General features: G+C 39.4%; 1 protein-coding gene across 1 annotated transcript in view; it reads left to right on the forward strand.

The window, feature by feature from the left end:
* KIAA1217 overlaps positions 1-25691 on the forward strand; it is a gene marked incomplete at both ends in the record, with an annotated part of 184618 nt that overhangs the window by 94268 nt on the left and 64659 nt on the right. The window contains 2 exons of the mRNA XM_080639653.1: positions 9616-9814; positions 14183-14276. Of these exons, the coding sequence (XP_080495779.1) occupies positions 9616-9814; positions 14183-14276 (293 nt within the window). The remainder of the gene's footprint in view (positions 1-9615; positions 9815-14182; positions 14277-25691) is intronic.

Consider the following 25691-nt stretch of genomic DNA (forward strand, 5'->3'; position numbering starts at 1 on the left):
GTGAAAGACAGGAAGAGGGAAAGACAGGCCTTCCCAGGCTAGCACTCATGTACTTGGTTATTGTTTACTTAACAGATTCTTCCTCCTATAAGAGAATGTCTTATGTGTACCTGAAAAAAAAATGCTTCCAGGAAGCAAGGTCTTATTTAGTACATACTGTCTCAGCAGAAGCACATTCAGTCTGCCACAAAAAAACTGATAAGCAATATATGATGCTGTGTCACACTGGTGCTGAATTTGACTCCACTGCAACAGGCCATATCAGCATGGATCCAGTGAGTCCATTGAAGTGATACTGGAGTAGATGCACAGTGTACTAAATAAAACCATTAGCTATGCAAGTCTGTATCTGTCACTGCTATATCTGTTAAATGGTTTTTGAGTGCAGTCTTTCTATTTATTTGCACTGCAGTAATACTAAAGGACCTCCGCTAAAACCAGGACCTCACTGTGTTGGGTAATACACTCCTAAGAAAATACTGATATTGCAGGGCCTTTTGACATGGACAAACCAGAATGAAAAGTGGTGAAGATAAAGGGGGAGGTAGAGTAATTAGGGTCCAAACTGATAAACTGAGTAAAGCTACATCAGGGTGGCAGTGGATTTCCTCTACCCCAAATCATGCCCACACAGAAGGTGCAATGTCTTCATCCTGCTCTATCACCACTTACCCTGATTTAGCAGCAGCAATTTGGGCTTTCAGCATTTGTTGTCAGCTGGAAGAGGGATTTGGCAGCTAAAATAGCTTATGCAGGCCAAACTACCCTTCAGAGGAAAGGTAGGAGGCCAGATGGAGTTATCCCATGGGTCATATCTGGCACACGAGCCATCACTTGGACAAATTTGATCTAATTTTCACGTTAGGTAAAATTTCTAAGTCTACCTCTCATATAGTAAGTCACACAAACACCAGACCCTTCCATTTGCACATGCAAATTAAAAAGTGTATTACAATTCCATGCATTCAAGAAGTGCAAGATTTTGGCTAAGCATAGTATTAGCCTGTCCCTCAGCACAGTTTAGGATTTGCTGCTGGTGCTGACAGAAAGTCCCTGAGGACAGCTCTTGGATGTAGTTATTGCTTCCAATATTGTTTATATATTTAGGTAGTGATCCTAATGCATAGTTACTATGCTGGGCCTGAGTTCAGGTTTCTGTTCTCAGAGGGAAATACTAAGGCCATCTCTTGTTTTTGTTTTCATTCTCTCTCTCTTTTGCATTTTTGGCTATGAAGTTGCTCAATTTAAACAGGATTAGAGACTAATCATTGCCTCAAGAGACTTGTTGATAGCGGGCTGATTAGGGTACTCTCTTGAGACAATAGGGACAATGGTCTGAGTAGCTCTCAAGATGGAAGCCCTTCTGGATAAATATTTAACTACTCAAATGTTTCATAAAAGACAGGTACTTTGTACCATTGCTTCTACCAAACTACCTTCCGTGATGAGTAGCCCACCTGTGGGTATAAGGGCAATTTCGCATGTCTCTCATAGTCTCCTTGTAGCCACATAGGGTTGATAACAGTAGTCTTCAAGGTGAGTAGGGCTTAATGCTTTGAAGTCTAACTGGCAGCTGTTTTTCAGCTGTTTTTCAGCTGAGGAAGACCTCAGGGGCCAGTACCTGGCTGTTGGGATTGAATGAACCATCAGCCAGGGCAAGTCTGACGCTAGTTTGGGAGAGCTTTCAGTATGCTGGAGGGTTAGATGGCCACTCACTGGGACCCCAGTGGCCAGGGAGATGGGCTAGCGGGAACTTCACGAAGCTCCACAGAGGCAAATGCAGGCCTTCGGCATGGGCAGACTGGCTTTGGAGCAGCTTTGCAGAAAGGACTTAGGGTCTGACAACAAGGTAAATTGGTGAATGCGAACCAGAGTAAATGCATCGTGGCAGAGTCTATGGGGCCTCTGTCTGAAAAGCAGCTCTGGCTCATGAAATCTCTAGTTCATCTCACTGAATAGTTCAGTTGTCTTTTTTACATTTTGTCATGAAGTATCATAGGATTTTTGTGTTCTTCCACATTTACTGGCATTGTTTTGTCAGTTAGGGATATGAAGAAGTCATCTTGCAGGTCAGTTGGGCTGCTCTGGCAAGACCAAGGGTTTTTATGCAATTACTGTCTAATAGCCGCCCTGCCAGAGCACTGTTCTCCATCTGGGGAGCTAGGTTAAACTGAAATGTTCCCTCAGACTCAGATGATGGAAGTAACTGTCTACATGTGATGGACTTGCTGACTTAGGTATACGGACAAAGCTGGGGTTTGGCAATAGGTTATTTAACAGGCTTCATCTGCAATCAGATAGTACAAATGCCAGTTTTTCTTTAAGTAAAAATAAGTTGTCATTTCTCTTTTTGGTTTTGATTTTTCTTCTTAGCCAGTTGAATGTGTAAATTTGTAAAAAAGTGCTAGTATTTGAGTGACAGTTAAAAATCTTTATTTCTTATACTGCATTTGTAGAAATTTTGTGTGATTACTGAAATTTTCATGTGTTTTTCTCATTAGGTAATAAATCTGTTGCAGCATTACAGCAAGTTGCTGTAAATAGCAGAAAAGGACAAAACAGTAGTAAGAAATAGTACTGGACTAAATGAAACAGTTCCTGTTCTTACTGAAATTGTTCTCAAACAACTTAATACTTTGAGCAAAATTCTTCAGGCTATTCTGGATATATAAAATAAGTGTTTTTATTTCATTTTAAGATCTACATTTTTATTCTTTTGGCACTCAAAGATAGCTAAGGATATTTATAGACATTTTCTGAATGTGGAGGACAGGTTATCAGCAAGGAGTAGCTAATGGAAGCTAGTACGAGAGCTTCAGGCTAGAAATACCACAAGGATCATGGCAATGACCTCAGACTAGTTGAAAATGCGTGTGGTGAAATAGGAGAGTCAAGTCTTGAAGATGTGTGGAGTAAGAAATTCATATTGAGGAATTTCTTCAACACTGCAAGAGTTGTCACTTATATGTCACAACTTATGTCCGCAAAACCTTTGCAGGATCTGGGGATAAGGATACCACCTATGTGTTATCTCTTTATCTGATGGCTTGGGGCGGGGGAACAATATGACCCTATGCCAGCCTTACAATCTCATATTATACTTTTGTCAAATAATAATCAAAGACAAATTGGAAGGATTTTGGTTATTAAAAAAAAAAAAAAGTAAATTTGTAAACAGGATTTTGTGGAAATCCCTGGCAGTTTTTATTGTGATCCCCTCTGGATTATCCTTAAGTATCTCAACAAAAATAGCTATCGAGATTTTAAAAATTATCCTTAGCTTTTGAAACTGATGCAAGTCTCAACTAATGATTCAATGTAAACATGAGGAAGAAACAAGGGGGCATTTTTTCACTTTTGCTTGCTAGCGTTGCTGCTGGCCTCAGTGTGAGGGAAAATGCAGATAGAGCTGGTTGCTCAATGGACATATAGTAGAAGATCAAGCTAAACCAACACGGAAAGACAAAGGTTGTCCATCATCTCCAAAAGATGCAGTTAACTGATGGTTAGGTAAAGAGTGAAATTAGTCTAATGACAATTTTACCAACCTCTGACTCAATGTTGTATTATCTAATTTACTTTACAAAACATAGATCAGCTTGATTTTGGGCAGTTCTCACTTCGTTTCCTCACCAGGTACTCTGTATTTCTTTACCTTAAGATACAGCTTTCTTTGCTAGCTTATCTAATTTTCCATTCCTTTTATATCCTGTACTAATTCCTAGTACACTTTTTTTAGGTTATTATTAACCCACCAAAGTCTGAAGGTCTCCTGTACATATTCCTCCCTCCCCACCCCATTTTAGCTATACCTAGCTTTCCACCTTTGATTTAAAGAAATTCCAGAACTTCCAATGCATCCAGGTTTTGATTGCTATAGTCCAACCAGCTTTATTAATAACTTGAAATTTTCAAATTGGACATGAAATTTCCAGAGGGTACATAGAGTGGCTATGTTGAAAGAGAGTAGCAGTGCCTTGATGATGCCAGTGATTTCTGGTGCTATCGGAAGGTTTCAATGCTGCAACACTCAAACATCCAACATCAACCAAATACAGATATTATCATAGATTAATACTTTTCTTCAGATGGGAGCCCATGAATTAAGGTGTTATCAAATCTTAATAAGATTTGTCAGTTCAAAAATTTGTAAGATGTCTTGCCTGTGCAGGGAGTGTCCTGTAGCTTCACAGGAAAGAAATTCATGAACTCCAGTTTAAGCTTGGACTGTATTTTATTTTATAACACTGAGGAGTTATTTAACTTCTCTGCCTCAGTTTTCTCTTCTTCATTCTTGAGAAAATAATGAGAGAATTTGTGAGCACCAGTATTTTTCCATTTGAACTTCATTGTGTGAGAGGATTGACTGATGTTTGTAAAGGTCACAGGAGATGACTAAGTCATGTTTGTTAACTTATTATTAATTTATCACATATTTAGCTTTTCTTTGCTGTTGTGTGCTCCATGTTTTTCTCCCTTAAACAACCAGGATAGTTCATGTTCTGTACATAAAAGCAAGTTGTGATTAAAGCTCTTCTAAGCATCTAAGCTGCCCAACACTGAGATCATTGTTAGCAGTATAACCATGATAACACAGTGCTTAGTCAGGGTTAGGTCAGTACCATGTATTAGACAGAGGTGCTGAGAGATATGAGCTGGGTGGTGTCATGCCAGCTGTGTAACATTAGCTTTTGCAATAAGGAATAAACCTTTACCAGTTGTGATTAAAGAGTTATGATCTCACCTGTATGAGCCATTTTGATTCTGCAGCTCCTTGCTTTAAAGCCAGCCTTGACCCCGTGAGTTCAGGTATGGTTCACTGTTACACCATTTGGGCATATCCTTGACTGCTAAGTGTGTTTTACAGCCCAGTGGCAGTATCTGAGCTGAGCACCTTGCCATGCATCTGGTGCATCTGTGTGAGCTGCAGTAGCAGCATAGGCAGTCCTCAAAGCTGTGTTGGCTGGACTAAAGGTGCAGGATGGCTGCTCTGGGCACCCTCTAATCCTAGCACTGATGTGTTCAGTTTGTGCAGGAGGCATTGCCTATATAAGTCAGGTTAGCAGTGCATCTTTCATTGCACTGCATTTCATTTCACGTAGACCATCCCTGAGAGATATGACAAAATATTTTCCAAGTCCTTCTGTCACTGACCCTTGGTAAAAGGGGAGCAGAAAGCCATTTGGGTTTGAAAGAGCTTTATGTGCAGGGAAGAAAAGCGTGATCATGTGGTATGTTCGTATGACCATCATCAGATCTGGGGTTTATGCTTGTAAACCTTTCTTTGAACATGTCCTTTCACCTCTCGGGTGTTTAATTTCCCCTACTATAAAACATACCTTTCTGCTGACAGGAATGTTGTGAAGCAATTTGTAAAGAGGTTTAAGTTTCTAAGGCCTGGCTTACATGTAAATGTTTTCTGCTGTGGCCTGTGTTTAATACCATGACCTGTTGCCGATGGGTGAAGAATGATCAGAAATTCCAAAGCTATTTCTGAAACTAAATTTCACCAGTATGATGAAGGGGAAGGCTTAACACTGCAGTTTGCCTTGTAGCTGTCAGAAAGGCCAGGGCTGGGATATATCTAGGAGCAGCTAGAAGTGGTAGCCACAGTGTTGTCTGACTTGCGCTTTCAAAAATAGTTGCATGGTGTAGTTTCCTTCTTCACACCGATCTTTGTACCTGTCCTCCAAGGGCAGCAGGGCATTTTTCAGGCCTATGTACTTTTTGGTTTATAAAACTTGGCAAAATCTTCATGTTTCAGGCAAATCTGTTGTAACAGAAGCATAAGTGAAAGAGGGACTTCAGGGTGCTTGGAGATATTAACACCCATTGTGCTTAACTTTCTTTCCAGCAGCATTGCTGGCATAGGTACTGTGCCCTAACAAAAGCTATGCCTGAGTTATATTCTATTTCTTCTTGCTTTACTCTCCATGGGAGTAATTTTTCAGCTGAAGGTAAAACAAACCTCAGAGCTCCAGCAGCGTCCATGAAGCTGGGCCTGTGGGTATTGCTGGTGTTCAGAGCTTCAGCCAGGCAGTGTGTGAGAGAAAAATAATGTCAATGACTTAAAATAATGGATTTTGAGTCTCTTTATTCTGTCATGCTGAAACAGGATTTTTAGAAGAGAGCAGTTAGTTTTGTCAAATAGGAAATGCCCTAAAGCATTGCTATATCATGATACAGATCAAACAACTCAAGAGGAAAGGCAGTAGTATTTTTTAAGGGCATGTGATTTAAGGGAGAGTAAGGAAAAAAGAATTTATTATGTCTTTGAAAATGTCTTTTTTCCTCTACAGTGAGACTGTGGCCAAAATATTTTTCTGAGTTCTATGTTAAAGCTGTCTCTTTTAAGACATGATCTTTTTGGATAACATGAATATTTGCTTCAAAAATTCAATACCCAAAGACAACTGTAATTTTGTTTTGGATCAATATTTTGTGGGAGTATTGGAGGACAGGCAGAGTCGAAACTGTCCTGAAATGATTTAGACTTCTGTATAAGGAACGTTTTTCGACTCTACTATTTCTTTTTTATTAATGGTTTCAGTAGCTCACTATTCAGCATGTTTTTAGTGGCCTGAAACGCAAAAAGAGCATTTTCTGCATTCCGCACTAATTTTTAAACTGGGCAGAAAAGAGTCACACACAACTGTAAAGCTGATATTCAAAGTCTGTAATTTTAGCCAAAAAATCATTTTTTGCAATTTAACCCAAAAAAGTTTCAAATGCCAATATATGGAAGGTTCCACATGTTCTTCCTAGGAACTGAAAGCTATCGTAAAAAATGAATATGGCTTTGCAGATCTTGGAACAGTGAAATAAGTACAGTCATTTAAAAACATAGAATCATAGAATCATAGAATAGTCAGGGTTGGAAAGGACCTTAAGATCATCTAGTTCCAACCCCGCTGCCATGGGCAGGGACACCTGACACTAAACCATGCATACTTAGGCTTTTTTTACAAATGTAGTTAGTTTCTGAATTCTAATGAATATTCAGCTGCATAGAATATTTGAATGAGCACTAAAAAGCCAATTTTACTCAGAAGAAATACAGAAATAAATGATGTCAAATTAAAATTAAAAAAAAAAAAAAAAAGGAAAAATAGTTGGAACTCATTAAATAATGGCATTAAAATAAAATTTGTAGGAAATTCTCCTCAGTTTCTGAAAGAAAGCTAGTTACTTTTTGGTCTGAAACGATTTTCCAGCCAAAATATAATGGAAGTTTGGAGTAGAATTCATTAAAGTTTTGATTGCAATCTTAACGAAAGAAGAGCTATCAGCTCTTGATAATAGTAGAGAAATTATTTTAACAGCTCCATTTTATAAAAGTAGCCTAATAACAAATAATAGTTAGGTAATGTTAAGTAGTCTGTTTACTATTCAGAAAAATTAACATCTTCCTTTCCTAAATGCAAGCACAATTATCTACCCACTGATTGTAGAAACATCTGACTATGTAGGTGCTTATTCCTCTCCAGCAATTACGGGTAACACAGGGGCAAAAATACTTAAGTATAAGGAGAAAGAGGGCTCATTTTAGATTAAAATGCCTTATTTTCATTAAATGCCTTTATATCCTAGGACCTCAGCTTTTCCCATTGCTTTTGCTCAGTGTTTGTATCTCAGCAGCGTGAACTGCCCATGCCATTGCTGATGACTTTCAAGTGAGAATCACTGACTTACCATCTAAGTTTTGTGATTTGCTGAGATTTGGTGATGAACTTTTTGTTCCCAAACCTCCTGTATTGAAAGGGAGGGTTAGGGTTACCTGACCCTCAGGGAACATCATATGGTACATATGCAAAATATTCCGCCTAATTTTAGCCTACCATTGTTGGTTATTGGTAGATGCAAAGGCATGGCAGCACAGAAACTGCTCATGCTCCAAAGTCTGCCTGAAAATGTAATAAAGACTTCAACAGTTAGTTCAGCCTGAGTGCTGTGCTTCTACCAATGTGTGACTAGCAACATCCAACATCCAGTTCAGGGTGGGATAAAACTGCCAGAATTCGGTGTAGATGTTTCTGTAATAACTAATTCTTGAGCAGATCTGATATTGTTTTTGTTTTCCAAATGCTTTCCAATGGCTAGATAGCTCTTGAGCCATTTGTCTCTGGTTGTACCTCTCAGACAGCTGGTGGAAGTACAAACTTCAGTAGTATTTTTACTGTCTTTTCTATATGTTTTCTCTTCCATCTCATTCTGGGCTGCTGAATGTCTGCGAAGTGTATGCACCAATGTATACTGGGGGCAACCAATTTGGAAAGCAGCTTGGCAGAAAGGAATCTAGGGATCCTAGTGGACACTAACCAATGTGCCATTTCAGCAAAGGCCGGTGGTATCCTTGGCTGCATTAGACAAAGCTTTGCCAGCAGGCTGAGGGAGCTGATCCTACCCCTCTACTCAGCACTGGTGAGGCCACACCTGGAGTGCTGCGTCCAGTTCTGGGCTTCTTGGTGCGAGAGAGACATGGACATACAAGAGAGAGTCCACTGAAGGGCCACAAGGATGATTAACCTGGTTGGAATATCCCTGCTAAGAGGAGAAGCTGAGAGAGCAGGGGTGGTTCAACCTAAAGAAAAGAAGGCTCAGGGGAAGGGATCTCAATCAATGTATGAAAGCACCTGAAGGGGGGGCACAAAGAAGACCGGCTCTTTTCAGTGGTGCCCTGAGACAGGACCAAAGGCAGTGAGGGCCAACTGGAATATGTGAGGTTTCCTCTCAACATTCAGAAACACTTCTTCACTGTGAGGATGACCAAGCACTGGCACAGGTTTCCCAGAGAGGTTGTGGTGTCTCCTTCCTTGGAGATACTCAGAAACTGTCTGGCCACAGTCCTGAGCAAGTGGCTGTCAGTGTCCCTGCTTGAGTGGGAAGCTTGGACCAGATGACCTCCAGAGCTACCTTCCACCCTCAGCCATTCTGTGATTCTGTGATCTGCCATTTCATTGGTTTTTTTTACACCACTGTAGAAGCTATACCTGCTCCAACTCTTACGGATAGCAAGAGAGTGAAGGCCTTTCTAAATGGCACAATGCAGTGCTGTACAGAGACACCTGAGATGGCCGAGAAAGAGCATAGTGTGCTTTCAGAGATAATGCATATTGAATTGTGAATATAAAATTCCTCATGCTAAAATGGAAATCTGGTTTTGGGGGATGTTGTTGGGTGTTAAGCTAAAATGTACAATTTATGCTTAAAGAAAACTGGTTGCTATAAGAGAATAAAATTCTTCCTCAGCTGCTTTAAAGAAAACTACCTTGTGATTTACTAACACCTTCCACTGCAGAGCAGACTTGGTGTATTTGGGATTTCCCCTTAGCCTTATGAAGGTAAACTTCAGATTTATCTAACTGAAGAACAGGCTTCCCAGCAAAGTGCAGTACTGGGCAAGCATATTGATCAAGGTACAGCCATATCACTGTTCTGTGCTCTATGCCAATAGTGTGTTGAAAAGGAAAATGTTGTATGTGATTTATGAGTAAAGAATGTGAGCTGATTTTTTCTCTTCTTATGGACTTGGTCAGTGTTTCACATGGACTTTGAAACCCAGATCATTACTGTGCACTTAAGGATATGTAACGTGCTGTCATATTTTGCTTGTAGGTGTTTTATATCTTCAGTATGGAGACGAAACAAAGCAGTTGAGGATGCCGAATGAAATCACAAGCACAGATACAATTCGTGCCCTTTTTGTAAGTGCCTTCCCCCAGCAGCTATCGATGAAAATGCTGGAATCACCCAGTGTGGCCATTTACATCAAGGATGAGAGCAGAAACATATACTATGAACTGTGTGATGTGAGGTAAGTAAACCTAGAATTACAGCTGTTGGGTTTGGGGTGAGTTTTTCTGTAGTGCACTTACAGAATTAAAAGAAGTGGAGTTGATAAGTATCTGACACAGAGTGGCCTGACACATAAAGGCATGTTCAGTGGTATCTGAGTAATACGGGAGGTCTGGTCTGACACTGCCGTCAGCTGTAGGTGCAATATCTGTTGCACAAGGCATTGGTAAATGGAGTACCTTGTTCAAATATTCTTATAGTACAAACAGGTTCATATATTTAATATTTTATTGAATTTTAACTGAGACATAAATATTTAAAATATGGAACACAAAATAAACAATTACAGAAAACCTGTTCTTTTTCTTTACTGGTAGTGCAAAGCCTGATCCTTCTGAGCCTGAAGCTACAAACATGAATGTCACCAGTATCCTCACAAGAGTGCCATCATCTAGCGCTGCCAAAGATGTGTGGCAGTGGTGACCCCTGCTGCAGCAGCCCCACCACCTTCCTGTTTTATGTCAGGATGCAGCAACTTATGCAGTCACTTCCCTTCACAAATTTAGAGCTTGGTCAGTAAATCATCTGACTAACATCTGGGAGCAAATTTCTATCCTTTATTCTGTGGGAGTGCAGCAGCTTAGTTAACCAGGTTCCTTCAGTCCTGATGTCTGTGCTCTTAGAGCAGAAGCTCCAAGTTCTCAGAGTCCCTAGAAAGTCCCGAGTCATGCAGCAACAAAGCTGTCAGGCACACCTCAGACATGTTGCACTCTATAAATCTGTGCAAGGAAATATGCTAGTCCTTTGTGCCCTCCTTTTCATAAGAAGTTGCATATTTAAAAGAATTGGACAGAGGAGCATAAGATGAAGGAGAAAGCAGAAAAGGTGTTTCTTCTCTCCCAATCTTCCACTAGTGCAAAAAAATGATGAGAAAGTAAGAAAAGTGTACTGTCCACTGCTGCCTTGTTTGTTCTTGGAGATCCTATGGCTGAGGTGCTTCTCCATATCTTGTAGTTAAAAGAGCAAGGTGGAGCTTTTCTAGCCTTGACACTTCCAATCCTCCCATTCCTCAGTCTTTGAACAGTATTGCACCCCATTTTCTCGCCTCTGCCTTGCTCTCCTCAGGCTGTCTATCCAGTGTCTTGTCATTAACCAGCCTGTTTCAGTTTCTGGTTTTTATCTTCCTTGCTTTTCAGACCACCACACCTCTGTTTGGCCACTGTAGTAATATCTGTGTTAAGACCCATCTGATTCTTTCCTATCATCATCATTCATCATGTACTCAAGTTTCTTATACATCAGTCTATTCACAAGATCAGATCAAATGATTGGATCAAGATGAGGGTTACTATTTCTCTGTTGCCAAATTGCATTGTTGCCAACCATCATCTGGCCCATCAGCTCCTTGTGTCTCACTTTATCCCTCCCTTGAGTTTCAGACTAACAGTTTATGACTTCATCTCCTCCCTGCCCCCAAGAATATGGTTGCTGATTATCTTAATACCACTCCACCTTTTTTCTCTTGCTCTCATTGCAGGCGTCACTCTGCCAACCTCAAACCTGGCTCAGTCTCGACATCTGCTTCCTCTGTTCCTAAGCCTGTATTGTAGAGCATTTCTAGAGGAAATCCCGTGACCCAGCTGACTTCCTCCATAACAAAATTCCCTTCTTCAGTTCTGCTACCCTTTTCACTAAGGAAATCCCAGCAACTGCGAATGTCTGTAGTTGGATGACATGAAACCTGCCTCTTCTGTCCAAACTAATATCTTAGTCTTCTCTTTAATATAGTCTCATAGATGATTAGTTTCAGCCTAGCTTATGTTCTCCTTCATTACGCCATCACAGTCCTTTCCCTTTTATTTTTTTATATTTTTAATCCCTGGGGCCAAAGCACCATCTTTCTACTTAAGGCCGTAACCTGCTCCTTTTCTTAAAGTGGTTCAAGTCTCTACATCCCTATGTATCTCTATAACATCCCTATGGTGTAGCCTTTCCTTTCCTACCACATAGTGAAGAAAACACTCAGCAACTTCATCAGCTTTTTAATAGCAACTGCTATAATGATCTTTTCTGAGGAGTTGACACAGGTAATCTTGTTCACTCTTACTCATTCAAATGAAGCAACAAAGGTGATTCTCCTAGTTTCACAAGCAGACTGTTTCACATGCTTTTTCTTTTCATTTGTCCTCTGGCTGTATCTTTTCCGTCTCATTAAATATAAACTACTTGTCTTCATTATGAAGGCTCCTCCAAGCCCTCTTCAATGCCATTTTTCATTTCTTGCTCAGTACCAAGTGGTATCTGCTTTCACCTGGCAAATAATGCCAACTTTTATTTTAGATGTCTTTAATTTTCGAACAAGTGCCTTCGAGCTCTCTCTTGGGCCGCCCTCTAATACACTTGGAAGGTGCCCTACACAGACATCTGCAAAGCCACTGCATTGGTCTCCTTCCCTCTCCCTGTATTGCACTGCCTACTCAGAGCATGCCTGTGGTCCCACAATCTGCTTATTGCTCCTCTGGCTGTAAACACTATGGGCTTCTCATTTCTTTTTGTTCCCTTATCTTTCTGCAGCTATCCTGTTGTCTCTTTTGTCTTCTATTCACCTTGTAAGCTGGTGAAGAGGTGGTATTCCTGGTGTGTTTATACAGCACACACAGATCAATGAGGCTTTTGAACATTCCAAGGACATCTGGGAGCTACAGTAACACAAATAATAGTAATAATAAAAGTACAGTAATATATACCTGTTATCAGCAATGTTTATCTTAGAATAGCAACATCAGGTGAAATAGAATTCACCTCAGAGATCAAATGCCTAGTATTTTGGTGCTTCGCCTTGCAGCAATGTTTTACTTTAAAGTGTCATGTTTCTACAAGAAATATTTATGGAGAATGCTTTTAAAACAAACTTCAGTTAGTTGAGGTACTATCTCATAGCTGTCAGACAGAAAATACAGCAGATACAATTTATTTAAATGAATAATGTACCGCTTCTTGAACTGAAGATTAGAGAGCTTGCTTTGTATTGAAAGGAATGTATTTCCAAGTCTGAGACAGAAAATGGTAACTGAGAATCCCAATGCAAGTCTCAAAGCAAAAGGGTCACGTTTGCAAGATGGAAAACAGTTTGCATTACCATAAATAATTGACGAACTTGAACTTGCTGCAAGGTAGCTATTTTCCTATGCAACCTACAAGAAAACACTCATAAATGCTAAACTTCTCATCAGCCCTGCAGTTCTTAAACAGAAGGCACTGATCTCTCTCTTATGCTGTGGGGTTTATTTAATAACTACTTGACATCTACACAGCAGCACAAGTTCTGACTAGCTACTCATTCAAAGCAATCACTGATTGTAATATGACATTGTAAGAAAGAAATTAGACCTGCCCAAGAATCTTTTCCTTCATTTTTGAATGATAATCCCAGTGATTAAGATCAGTTCACTAGACTTGTAGCTGCACCTGGAGGAAAGGAATTCAGTCACATGTGTAAGTAAAATCTCTAGAGATCACTATTGGGAAATTAAAGGAATCGTAGCTTTGAAATGATGTGAGTGAGTGTAGATTGGATTTGCTACTGATTAATTGTGAACAAGAAATCAGCAGGACTCAGTGCAAGTGTCAAAACTGTAAAATTATTGGAAGGTAGGTTTTGAAACAAAACAAAACTACTGTCATCTAACCATTTCCTAGTAGTTGAAAAATTTGCTAATCAATGACAAAGTGTTAGATCCTAATAAAACAAAAATACTATTTTCTGGCTTTCCGTCTAAACTGTTTGTGTGGTAGCTTTCATTAAAACTTTTGCGTATTTGTTTTTGTAATTCCTTTTTTTTTCCCTTAAGACCTGTCTTTGCTACAGATAAAGTTTAGAGGAAGGATTTATTTGCTACTGAATTTTTAGCTTTTGTGCATTTTTTTCAGGTTTGTGAATAAGCTGATAATTAGAATTGCCTCAAGAATAACTGCAGTTAGAAAGACTGTTTTTCTTTTGATATTTTGCTTCTCAGAATAGCAAAAATTCACGTGGGCTGAGTGCACAATAAAACATGTAAATATTAACTAAATCCTTTTGAGTGCTGTGTAAATGTTGAAGCTCTATTGTCTTCAAAGTGTTTCACTCTATGGCAGTATCTTGAAAGAAACATAACAGTATCTAATTTTTATGGGTGTGGAGTTGTAGCATAAGAATGATACTTCCCATGGGAAAGAGAATCAAAGTAGGCTTTTGTTTGTTTGTGTGTGTCTAAGTTATGGCATTTAGGTTTTTCTTACAGGTCTGCTGCAGACCTACTGTTTGTATGTTACCTGAATCTTTTGGGCAACAAAGTTAATAAAACTACTTTCATCCGTTATCATTGCTGATTTCTTTTGATTCCAGGAATATTCAAGACCGATCTTTCCTTAAAGTTTACAACAAAGACCCTGCACATGCATTTAATCACACTTCCAGAGCTGTAAATGGAGATATAAGGGTAAGTACTAGTGCTGCATTTGTACTCCTCTTTCCTCTAGCTTTTATGCTAAATTATTAGATTCTTAACTGTAGTATGTACACCACAAATCATAAAATCAAAGATATACGTATGATACATATACAAAAGAGGGAATTGATAATGCTTACTGTAATATTTCTTAACTGCTTTGCTTTTTCCAATTACTTGCCCTGAGCATTAACTTTTTTCGTTCTCTTTTACAATGATTAAAGCGTGTGAACCAAAACATAGCTTTTAATTACTTATTTCAGATACAGACAGTGCTCGGAGTTTATACAACTTCTTATTTCATGTTTTCAAACCTTTTACAGTGAAGTATGGCATGGTGTTAGTTCACTCCAGCAAGGCTTCAGCACGAACTGTGGCTGAGCAGATAGATGTACTTTACTTGCAGTCTGTTGAAACACGTTGTAAATGATGGTTTCAAATAGGAAATTCTGATAAATGTCCATTGTGCTGTAAATGGTTTTGTCTTTTTCTAGAATTTTCTACCTATACTGAACAAAGACTAGTATATTTGCTTTTTCAAGTAAACATTTTGTATTGGGAGACTATACAGAAAGCATTTGAAACATATTCGATTTCTCTCTGTCACTGTCCCAGTCTTTTGCTGGACTGTTATCTCCCACCTTGATGCCAAGAAGGCAGGAAGTGCAGCTGTGCAGCACCTCTTCCAGTGTGTTACCCACAGCTAATGTTGCAGCAGGGGGTGGTGGTGAGATTAAACAACCTCATCTTCTCCCCACCCATCCTAGGTCTGTACCCAGGAAATGATACAACCAAATCAGCTTGATGGGGCCAGAAGGGAATACCGCTACTGTCCGTCCTGCTTTGTGGCTTCTATGTGTGCTCCAGAGCTGATTCAACTGAGCAGAAAATTTCCAGTGAAGTGATTTGCTTAATTGTTGATTTGCTTCTTGGTTCCGTTATCAATTCTGAGCATGTCTCACTGCTTTATTATTAATATTTCATGTAAGCACTTCTGCTGTCTCAACAGTTAGGTCCTCATTATTTTAGAAAGATTGCAATAGTTTATTTACAGGCACTATTCTCAACTACCTCTCATTAATGTACTTCAATTACGAAATGTCCTTTTGATAGGTCAGAAATTGAATTACTTGATCATTTGTACTGTTGCACACACAACAGTAGAGAGCAAATAGACATGCTTCAAATGGCTGATGTGATAGGTGGATAAGGAATTGGCTGGATGTTCGTGCTCAAACAGTTGTGGTCATTGGCTCGATGTCCAAATGGAGATCAATGATAAGTGGCGTTCCTCAGGGGTCAGTACTGGAACCAATGCTGTTCAGCATCTTTGTCAGTGACATGAACAGTGGGATCAAGTGCACCCTCAGCAAGTTTGTGGTGCAGTCAGCACACTGGAGTGAAGGGATGTCATTCAGAGGGACCTTGACAGCCTCAGGAGGTGGGACAGTGCTAACCTCATGAAATTCAACAAGGCCAAGTGTAATGAATGTCTTGCACCTGGGTCAGGGCAATCCCAAGCACATAAAAAGGCTGAGCAGAGACTGGACTGAGAGCATCCCTGATGGGGAGGACTTGGGGGTGTTGGTTGACAAAAAAGCTCAACATAAGCCAAAAGTTTGTGATTGCAGCCCAGAAAGCCAACCTGGGCAGCATCAAAAGGAGCATGGCCAAAGGAGGTCATTCTTCCCCTCTATTCCACTCTCATGAGATCCCACCTAAATGAGTGTGTTCAGTTCTGGGGCCCTCAACCTAAGAAGGTCCTGGACCTGTTAGAGCAAGTCCAGAGGAGGGCCACAGAGGAGGGCTGGGGTTGTTCAGCCTGGAGAAGACAGGGCTTCAAGAAGATCTTATAGCAGCCTTCCAGTACCTTGAGGGGCCTACAAGATAGCTGTAGAGGGACTTTTTATGAGGGCATGTAGTGATAGGTCTAGGTAGGATAGGTAACGGCTTTAAACTGCAAGAGAGTAGATTTTGATTAGATAATAGGAAGCAATTCTTTACTGTGAGGGTGGTGAAGCACTGACATAGGTTGCCTAGAGAAGCTGTGATTCTATGAAAGCTTTCAGTGTCTTCTTTAAGGTCCTGAAATTATTCAGTTATGGTTATATTCCTGTAGCAATGATAGGATGTAGCCAATGCATCTCTTTCATATTTGAAGGCATGGCATAGTATCATTGTGCATTATGACATTAACTCATGTAACTATTTCACTGTGGCTTTATAAAGTTATGCTGTACTGTTCTTGTTCCATGCACAGTGGATGCTGAATATAGCTACTGCAGCTTTATTTGTGCTCTCTAGACCCGTTTTCAGGTATGGTTAATTACTGTTTTAGCTACATACATTCAAAATTAAAGATTACTTCTTTGGCCCTCTGCCAGGCATTTACTGCCTAACAGAGTTGTTTTAAACACAAGTGCTGCTTCTCTGCAAAACCTGTAATCATCTCTATTTCTTATTTTAAAATATATGTTGTACAACAGATACACACACTTGACATCTCCTGATTATGGCTGAGTTATCTCCCTTTGGTCATAACTCAGAAATAATGGTGACACAGTGATTACCTTGGCAGAAGTGGTGGTTTCATGGTAAAATATCGTATTTTTCCCTGCTGAAATGCCAAAGATGCCATTTTGAATTTTTGTGCCTCCAACAAAACAGTTATTTTCTCATGTGGCCTTTCCTGTGCATTGGCGAATTTCTAGTCTTTCTGGTTTGAGAGGTGAAATCAGAGCCAGGATGTTCATAGCGACTTTGTGGAGAAACATGCAAAAAATCTTCCCTTTGATCTGTGTGAACTTCTGCACTTCAAAGTTATGAGCATGGAAACAAGTGATTTCTTGAGCTCCAGAAATAATGAAACCTGTTTGTCTAAGGATGTGTGTCTTCTGGTTGGATTCTTCCTTTGCAGCAACACTTGGATCCTAACTGAGGCTCTTCCAAAGTAGAGAGTTATAATAATGCTCTTTCTGATGCTTATCCTCCAGTGTCTAAAAAGCTGGAGCACACACTGCAACTTTTCTTCTATTCAGCAGAAGTATTGTAGGGTCTTCTCACAAATCTCTTGGTAGGGACATAGTAGTCTAATGGTTTATACACTTTGATTAAATCTGGTTCAAATTTGCCTGCAGATTCACAGTTGAGTAGGTCAGGGGAGGCAGCCACCAATAAGCAGATGGATTATCTATAACTCTTTCCTTAGCAAATCAGATTAAAGGGGATGGAAATGTGGGGGCAGTGAGAAACATGTACATTTTATGTATTGGTATTGCATGGTGCCCAAAATATTGTGGAAAATCCTTTGCTTCTCATCCCTCCTTTTGTGTTTATGCATCTTTGCATTAGGTAAGTTGATGTTCTTTTCTTTCATGTGATATATGAGTGCTAAATTCACTACAGTGCGAAGTAAGGGATAACTCTGCTTTGCATCATGTTTAACTGTTTCAAAAAACCTACGGGAAAGCAGTTTATTGTCAGACTGGTTGAAAGAACACTATTTAGAATATGGTGAGTTAACTGTTGTAAGTACATTTTTCCATGGTGATGCTGCGAGTGTGGTTGTATCTCCTACCATATGTGAGTTACAGCTTCAGTTTTTTGAGGTTTGGAAAAGTTTTGCCTTTGCAGATTTTTCTACTGTTTGCCTTCTTGTCCCTCCAGAACCTTTATCCCTGGGTTTGATGATGTTCAGGCTTCTATCCATGTGATTTATAATCATTTCCATGTAACAGACCCAAAATAATCTCAGAAAATAATGTTAGCTGCCAGCTTGGACACCTGTTTTAACTACCAAACAGATGTGAGACCTGTATAAGAGTTGGCAGTAACACTTGAAGTATTAAGTATTATCCATATGGACAAGAAGACTCAGAATGTGCAAGAGGAATGTGAGATCTGTCAGTTTCAGATCTCCTATCAAACCACTCAGTTTTCATGTCCATTAATTCTGATTTTGTGGTCTTCTGTTTCATGCGTTTTTCTGAATCGGTTGTGTTTGAAAAAAGGGATTTTGCTCAGTCTAAGCAAGCTCTTAAGGACAGTTTCTCTTCAGGTAGGATTCTTCGGAGTTCCTTACTTGCCTACTGATACTGTGCCATGGCCGTTTACATCTTGAAGAGCATGGTTTGTTTGACAGGTCAGCCCTGCTGAATGGTGGTTAAGCAAGAGGTAGTAGCCACATAGTGCCATCTCCCTGAATATTTGTGTTTGTGCTCTTCTGATTTTTGTTACTCCTTTCCCAAAATGTATGCTGAAAATCTGTATCAGTTGTTTTCTTTTGAAAAATGTATCTTCATGTTGCTGCATTTCATTTAGCCTTTGCCTGAGCTTGTAACATTTACAGCACTTTCTAGCTCTCTGTACAACAATACTTTCTTCTGACAAAATACTGTCTTGTATCCAAATGTTTGTATGATCTTTTTATTCTCTGTGGCATTGTTTTGAATTCCAGTGTAGATGCATGTACACAGCCATGCTGGTCTGTGCCATTAGAATTAATGTGATTTGTGATTTACATAGACTTGAAGGGGAAGAGGCTTTCTCAGACTTACTAGGTGTAGGGTCCAGGTTGCCTGTCTTCTCACATTCAAGAAGGTGTATAGATTGAAATCAGTAGATGACACTAAAGAACGGACAGTGGATTTTGTATGTTGCTGAATGAACTGAATTCCTTTGAAAGTGTCACAGCTCCTTTTATCCTGGGCTGTTGCTGTGAGCCCCTGGTGACTCCAAGTAGAAGTGATGCCCCCACCAAATGTGCATAGCCTATATTCTGTCCTCATTCTCTAGACCCTCCTTTTATGGAGTGGCTAAAATGGGAAGAATCCTAAATTATAATCTCCACCTTCTGTCATTGCAGCTTGTCTGCATTCCTGGTGTCACAGTTGGATACTAATAATGTTGGTTTATGCAGTAGTTTTTGGGCTTCATCTGTCTGCCAGTTTTGAGAATTGTGAGGGAATTTTTACTTTATAACAAACCAGTGGCTGTTTTGCTTGGCAGTCTTTCTCTTCCCAGCCACCTGCCCTAAAGTCTGTGGGTTACACTTTGTTTTAAAATGTCCTACCCACCATGGTTTTGCTTGATTCCCTGACTTGCACAAGACCTTACCAGGTCAATGCTTTGTCCCAGGCCTTTGCCGGTGGGCGAAGCTAGACTACCCAAAGAATGCTTGTTGTGGCTGCTGTTCTATCAAGGTACACTTTGGGGTGATTTGGACTTTTTTTAGAGACTGTTTCTCCAGTAAAAACAATCAGGGCAAGTTGAGTCAGAGCTCAGTTGGAGGGGCGGGGGTACCTGGAAACCACGTTTTCTGAGAGTTAGGATGGCAAGAAAGCGATGATGTTCCTGGCAGCAGTAGGGGTTTGGGCTGCCAACGTGAGAAGGGATGAGTTAAGATGAGTTAGACAGTAAAATAAGACAAACATTTGATAAGTTGGGTAGCTGTTGTGCTGAATAGCTTTTATTAATGAAATTGTACAACAGCATCTTTTCATTTTGCCTCTGAAAGTGCCTGGCTAGCAGGTTGCTAATATTTTAACACTCTAGAGTCAGATGAAATTTGTCAACTTAAAAAAACCCTACAAGTGCTAAAACCCCTCAAACAGCTCCCCAAGTATTTAAAGTGTTCAAGGACAATGAAATTCAGAGCTGGCTTGCACGAAGGATAGTTCTTAAGGTAGCTGTAAACATAGATCCAGCTTCTTTGAGATGTTTAACTAACTTCTTTTCATGGGATTGTGATCTTAACATCAATAAACACAAAGCTGCAAATGCTGCCAGAATTACATTTGTTCATTGCATACTACGGCTTGAAAAATATAACAGCTCCTTGAACTACATAGAGGTATTTAGAACAGAAGTATTTATTGGAAAAGAATTCAAGCAATAAATTCAGTAAATGCATTTTAGTGCTAGGATGCCTATAGGAAAGCATTTATATAAGTTGCCATGTGTTTGCCTTACTGATCCTATTACTATAAAACTTTGTTTTCTTTTGGGAGGGAAAAGAAAAAAGAAAAAGCAAACGCTAATACCTCTATTATCTGATAGAGACCTTCCAAAATGATACAAATCTCATCTTTCCTGCTGTTTTGCTGTCTGCTTTTTCTAATGCTCTTTTTGTCATTCAGAGGTTATGACAACATGAGCCATATTGTATTTATAAACATCACGTGTTTCCTTGATATGACTTGCGGTGTCTGCCAAACAGAACACATGGAAGAAAGATTTCTCATTAGCTCAGCATTGGTTTTGGTTATACTGATTTCCGGGACAGGAAAAATGCCTTCCTTACTCAGATTTAACTTTCATACAGTAGAAAGCAAGCCTCTGAGTGTCCATGAAATCTCTTGAACAGAGACGCTGCAGTTCTTTTAGCCCACATACTTTGTCTGAGGAAAAGAGAAAAAGCAGTTTATTTTAAAGAGAAGATGTAATGGCATGTATTGCTGAAATTAATTCTGAATTAAAATACCTGCCAAAGCCATCTAGAAACGGAACTTAGCAAGACATGTAAGGTAAGATGATGCTTATAAATAATGAAAAATATCTAATTCCTTTTCTTTTTTCTTTTTGTGGGCTTTTCCCCCAGATTAAAAGATATTTTCATATAAACTGGGAATTTAAATCAGAACAATGAAAACTGTTTCTTCTTCCTTGAGCCATATGAGAAAATAAATGTTTAATTGCTCTCTAAATCACCAAACTCTACTCTCAGATTTTATGTCTAGCTTATGTATTAAACAGTTGTTTTCCAACTTGCCATTACAAATCTTGCCGAGATTTGAACAAAATATATAAAAGAAGTTTCTGATGTTGTGGTTTGTTTTTTTTTTTTTTACTGATTTTTACTACTTTTGCTTTGAAGGGGTTGTCAGTAGCTGACAATTATTTATGCAACTACAGAGCTGCAGACACTGAGAAGTAGCTGCATCAAATCAGACTGTGATGAAAGACTGTAAATGTACCTGTTCTCTTTCATTCATATGTCCTTTGATATGCAATACCTATTCCTGTATAAAGTTACTGGGAAAGTAGATAGAGTTTTAAGGGAAAAAATCTTTTTTTTTCATTTTAGCTACACATAAACCAATATATAAATCTCAAATGTTTTCTGGAAAAAACTCAGTCTGTTTAAAGATGCAGATCCTGTGTTACACTTGGATGGATACTAGTTGTGGCTTTTTTAATATGATGGCTATGTGCTTTGGTGTATTATATTTATTTCACAAACACTGTGTGTTAGGAATTTAACTATATAGATCCTATTACTATACCAACATTTTAGAACATATCTTTTAAAAAATAGTCAAATAATGAGGATGGATTTTAAGTTTGTACAAAGCTGGCCATTGAAAGAAAGTGTCATGTTCTTCATACTGAACCCTCCAAGGAACATGAGCTTGCCTCACCCATGCAAGTAATCTTACAGTTAGTATAAGAGGAGTGTCATTTGGTAGATAGCACACACCTGGAAACTCCCAGAGTTTTGTCTGTGGAAACAGATCAACTTGCAACCACAATGCAGTTGTTTTAGTGGAATTTTTAGGGGGCAAGTTCTTTATTTCCCAGTAACAGGCCTGTATTCAAGCTAACCTGCCTCTCATGTTGAGGTTTGCTTAGAGCTTGCCCTGGAGCTAATGAAGTTACTTAATAACAGCACATGATCCATCTTGTGTGAAGGTCTTTTCTGTCCTTCATTAAAATTAGAATTCTTATCTCTCACGTAAGTCTGAGGTTCTCAGGCAAAGCTTTCACTGCCTTCAGTGATAGCTTGCCCTGAATAACAACATAAGGATTGGATTTGAGTCCATTTTTATTGTCTGCTATTTTCTGGTTTTATTCTTACTCCATCTCTTTTTACATAATGTTTCCTTGTTCCAATTCTTTAGAAGTTTTGCTCCTTTTTTTTTTTCACTGCCCTTCCTTTTAGTAGAACTATTTGCACTAATTTGGCTGTTTACTTGAAATTCCTAAGTAGCAGGCAAACTCAGATGTTGCCAGACCTCCCTAAACACGCTGACAGATGATAAAAATGCTCATGGCTGTGACCTCTCTTATTAGGAGAGGATGTCCTCCATTACCTCCTTTGTAAACCAGGTAGCTTATCTGAACTGCTGGAGTCCTGTAAGCCAAAGTCCAACCAAGCTTTATGACTTCCAGTTAGTATTCCAAATGAGCTGTCACTTTGTGCAGGTGGATGTTTTGTTACCATGGTTCCTAGAACCCAAGTAAGGTTAAAAGACATGGTTTTGGTTTTGTTTGCTTCAGACCTGCCATCTGTTTGTCATTCAGGACCGTAGCTTTCCCAAGAAATTTTTCACATATCCAAAGTGTAAAATCATTACCTAAATCCTCTGCTTTCCACTGAGTCTTCACTTGCCTCTAGATAAGACTAATGAATGCTAAAGAAAATTAATTCTGTCCCTATCTTCCTTTTAACAAAGAAGAGTTTAACCAGTACCTGGTGTCTGGGAGAACACAGCTACATATCTGAGGACCTTGATTCTTCTCCATGTTGGATTGTACTTTTTCTAATAAGGGCTCTGGAAAACTAATCAGACTTCTGAAAATATGAGCAGTAAAAATATCTTTTCTTGGATACATGTTAAGATCTAGGGTTAAAAAAAGCCTCAGCTGGCAAAAGCAAGACGGTTGCAAATATCAGCAGGCAACAGGACTCCATGAGAAATGATGTGATGCTGAAATTATTTTTTTGTGTGACTATATGCCTTTCTTACATCATTGCAAATTAGATTTCCTTGTGACTAAGTCCAAAGACCCACAGGGTGTGCTGGGTAAAGGGCTAGTCCCACTGTCTCTCAATATTTACTATAATATCTTGACCTTGGTAAACTAGGTTGTTCACTTCAGCCACACTGACCAATTTGTATATTTTTTTGGTTTTGATAGAAGGAAGTTAAATGAAAACATAGGGCTCAAGCAGTGTGGAAAGAAGTTTGTGATCTAAGACGACTCTTAATTGAGGCACTGATAGCACTTCTAACTTTGCGAAAGATGTACTTGAAACTGCAATTACTGCTGGGCCTTATAACTGTGAGATGCTGTGCAGCTTGGACATTTACGTTGCAAAATTCAGCTGTATGTAAGGCTTTCATGACCATTTCTCCTGCTGATACTGCTGACTCCTAAACTCAGCACAGCAACTTACTTCTTCTGATTTGCTATGTCCTCGTATTGGAAGAAACAGGATACAGCAGGCATCAGGTATAAACACACTTCTTAGGTCTTTTAACTATCAGCTCTGGTTTATAACATTTTTATATTGTTTACATCCTAACCTATTCCATATATCTGTAGTAGAAATTGTATTTTGACTCAGTTGTTTGGTAATGCCAGATGAAATGAAGAGCTATGCTTTCCTTTGTGTTCATTTAACCATATCAATTTATTCAGTTTTATTTGGCTTCAGTGCAGTGTGAAGAGATACAAGTATGGAACAAAAATAAGAGCCGAGTAGTTAGTCAGAAAGCCATGCATTTATTTTGATTTATGAGTGCAGTTACTAACAGTATTTCTTTTTTTAAAGAGCAGAAATCTGATATAGAGCATATTTAAACCAAATAAATCTGCTGATCTGTACCAGAACTGTATTTGAAACTATTCCTTTTTTGGAAAAAAAAACCAGGGATGACCCCATCAGTTCAGTGGTGCCCTGAGGAAGCGCTGAAACCGAGACTAGTCTGAAGGGTTTGGCTTCCTGCTTTGGTGGTGGCTGTCTGTTATGTATGTGATGTGCTTGATCTCTTCAAGGAGAACGGGGAGAGGAGAAGAAATGCTTGCCACATCTTCATGAATTACACAACTCTTGTTTGTTCTCAGGAAATTCTACCTAAAAAGCAGCTGTGGAAACACAAAAGAAATAAACAGTTTGAAAGCAAAAGAAAGAGTTGGTTAGAATGCAGCACTAGTTATGAGGGGTGTCATCATTTAACTTTCATTTAACTTTAAAAAAACCCCAGTAACAGCTTTTATATGTTCAGTCTAAACAGTCTGATAGCTTATGGGATGGGTGGGCCATACTATACTGATGAGATAAATGTGGATGTTGGCAAACCAGTGATGTAATTATGTAAATCCAACCTTTTTAGGATTGAAATGTGTTATGTTTCAGTGTGTTTATATTTCTGTAATTTGTGATAACACCCTGAAAAATCTTGGCTGAAATGCCAAGAGGTTTCTTAGTGTACTCACCACGCTATTCTGTCTGAGAGTACACTAAAGAAGCATACGAGAATCAGTCATGAGAGATTTATTAACTTCTCTCTGCTTAATTGGATAATTTTAACTACTTTTTTTTTTACTCTCACATTCCATTTGTTTGTAAGAAATGAAATACACTTGTAAATATGCAGAAATGAGTGCCTGTTCACTGATCTAGATGCTTCCCATATTTCCAACCAGGAATGAAGTAATGCCCAAACAATGGAATGTTGCTGGAGGAGTAAACCACACAGAGGCACTGTGATTTCAGTCAGGCCAATGCAAACTGTGCTGCATCTCATGCATCATGTTGCTCAGGTTGCCTAAAGCGTGGCTAGGCTGGAAGCTGTCATGGAACTTCGCTGGGTCAGGCTCTACATGGCCTTACACTCCCTTCCCTTCCAAGCAGAGCTCACCAGGCATGTCACCGAAGTTCTCATTGACCACTAATCTGTGACAGTGTCACTTAGGGAGTGTCAGCAGGTTCAATACAGGTGTAACCAGGCTAGTCCAAATATAAAGCCTGCTGCTCTAGCTAGATTTAAGCTGATGCATGTTATAAGCTCAACATTTTAAGGCAAGAAGTGTAATATTGCTTTCCCCTTATCTTTCTGCTGGATTCTTGGTTTAGACCTGAAAAAGGTGGTCTTGGACTAAGAATGGGAAGAGCTGTTGGACACTGTGATGGGCAAAAAGCTCTTGCTGCACAGGTGAGCTTGAGGTCATACGTCTGTGGTCAGGGCATTGATAACATGATGGAATTGATACAGGAAAAAGTTTACTGAGAAGTAAAAACTGTGTGCACATGTGCATGCACACACATACATGTGACATGTCTCATCACTTGTCAGAGATTGGTGGTGATTTCATCAAACCAGAATTTTTGTTGTCCCGCACTAATGACCAGACATGTACAGAGGGCAAGAGCCACCTCAGCATTCTCTCTCAGCACTCAGTCCCACTGCATGTTGAGTCTCAGAGAGGGTGCGCTAAAGCCTGACTTGTAAAAAGCTGTTATTTTCAGCAGTGTCTGAAGGGTATGAAGCTGTTTTGAACCTTAACTACATCTTCAGTGGGAATCGCTGAACTAAGTGCTAGGTTTCAAAAGCCATTTGTCACTTTAAAGTGCATCTCAAATATCTTCGTTTTGAATATGAGTGTGGATTGCGAAGGCAA

This window comes from Psittacula echo (assembly GCF_963264785.1).
Source record: "Psittacula echo genome assembly, chromosome: 2".
NCBI lineage: Eukaryota > Metazoa > Chordata > Aves > Psittaciformes > Psittacidae > Psittacula > Psittacula echo.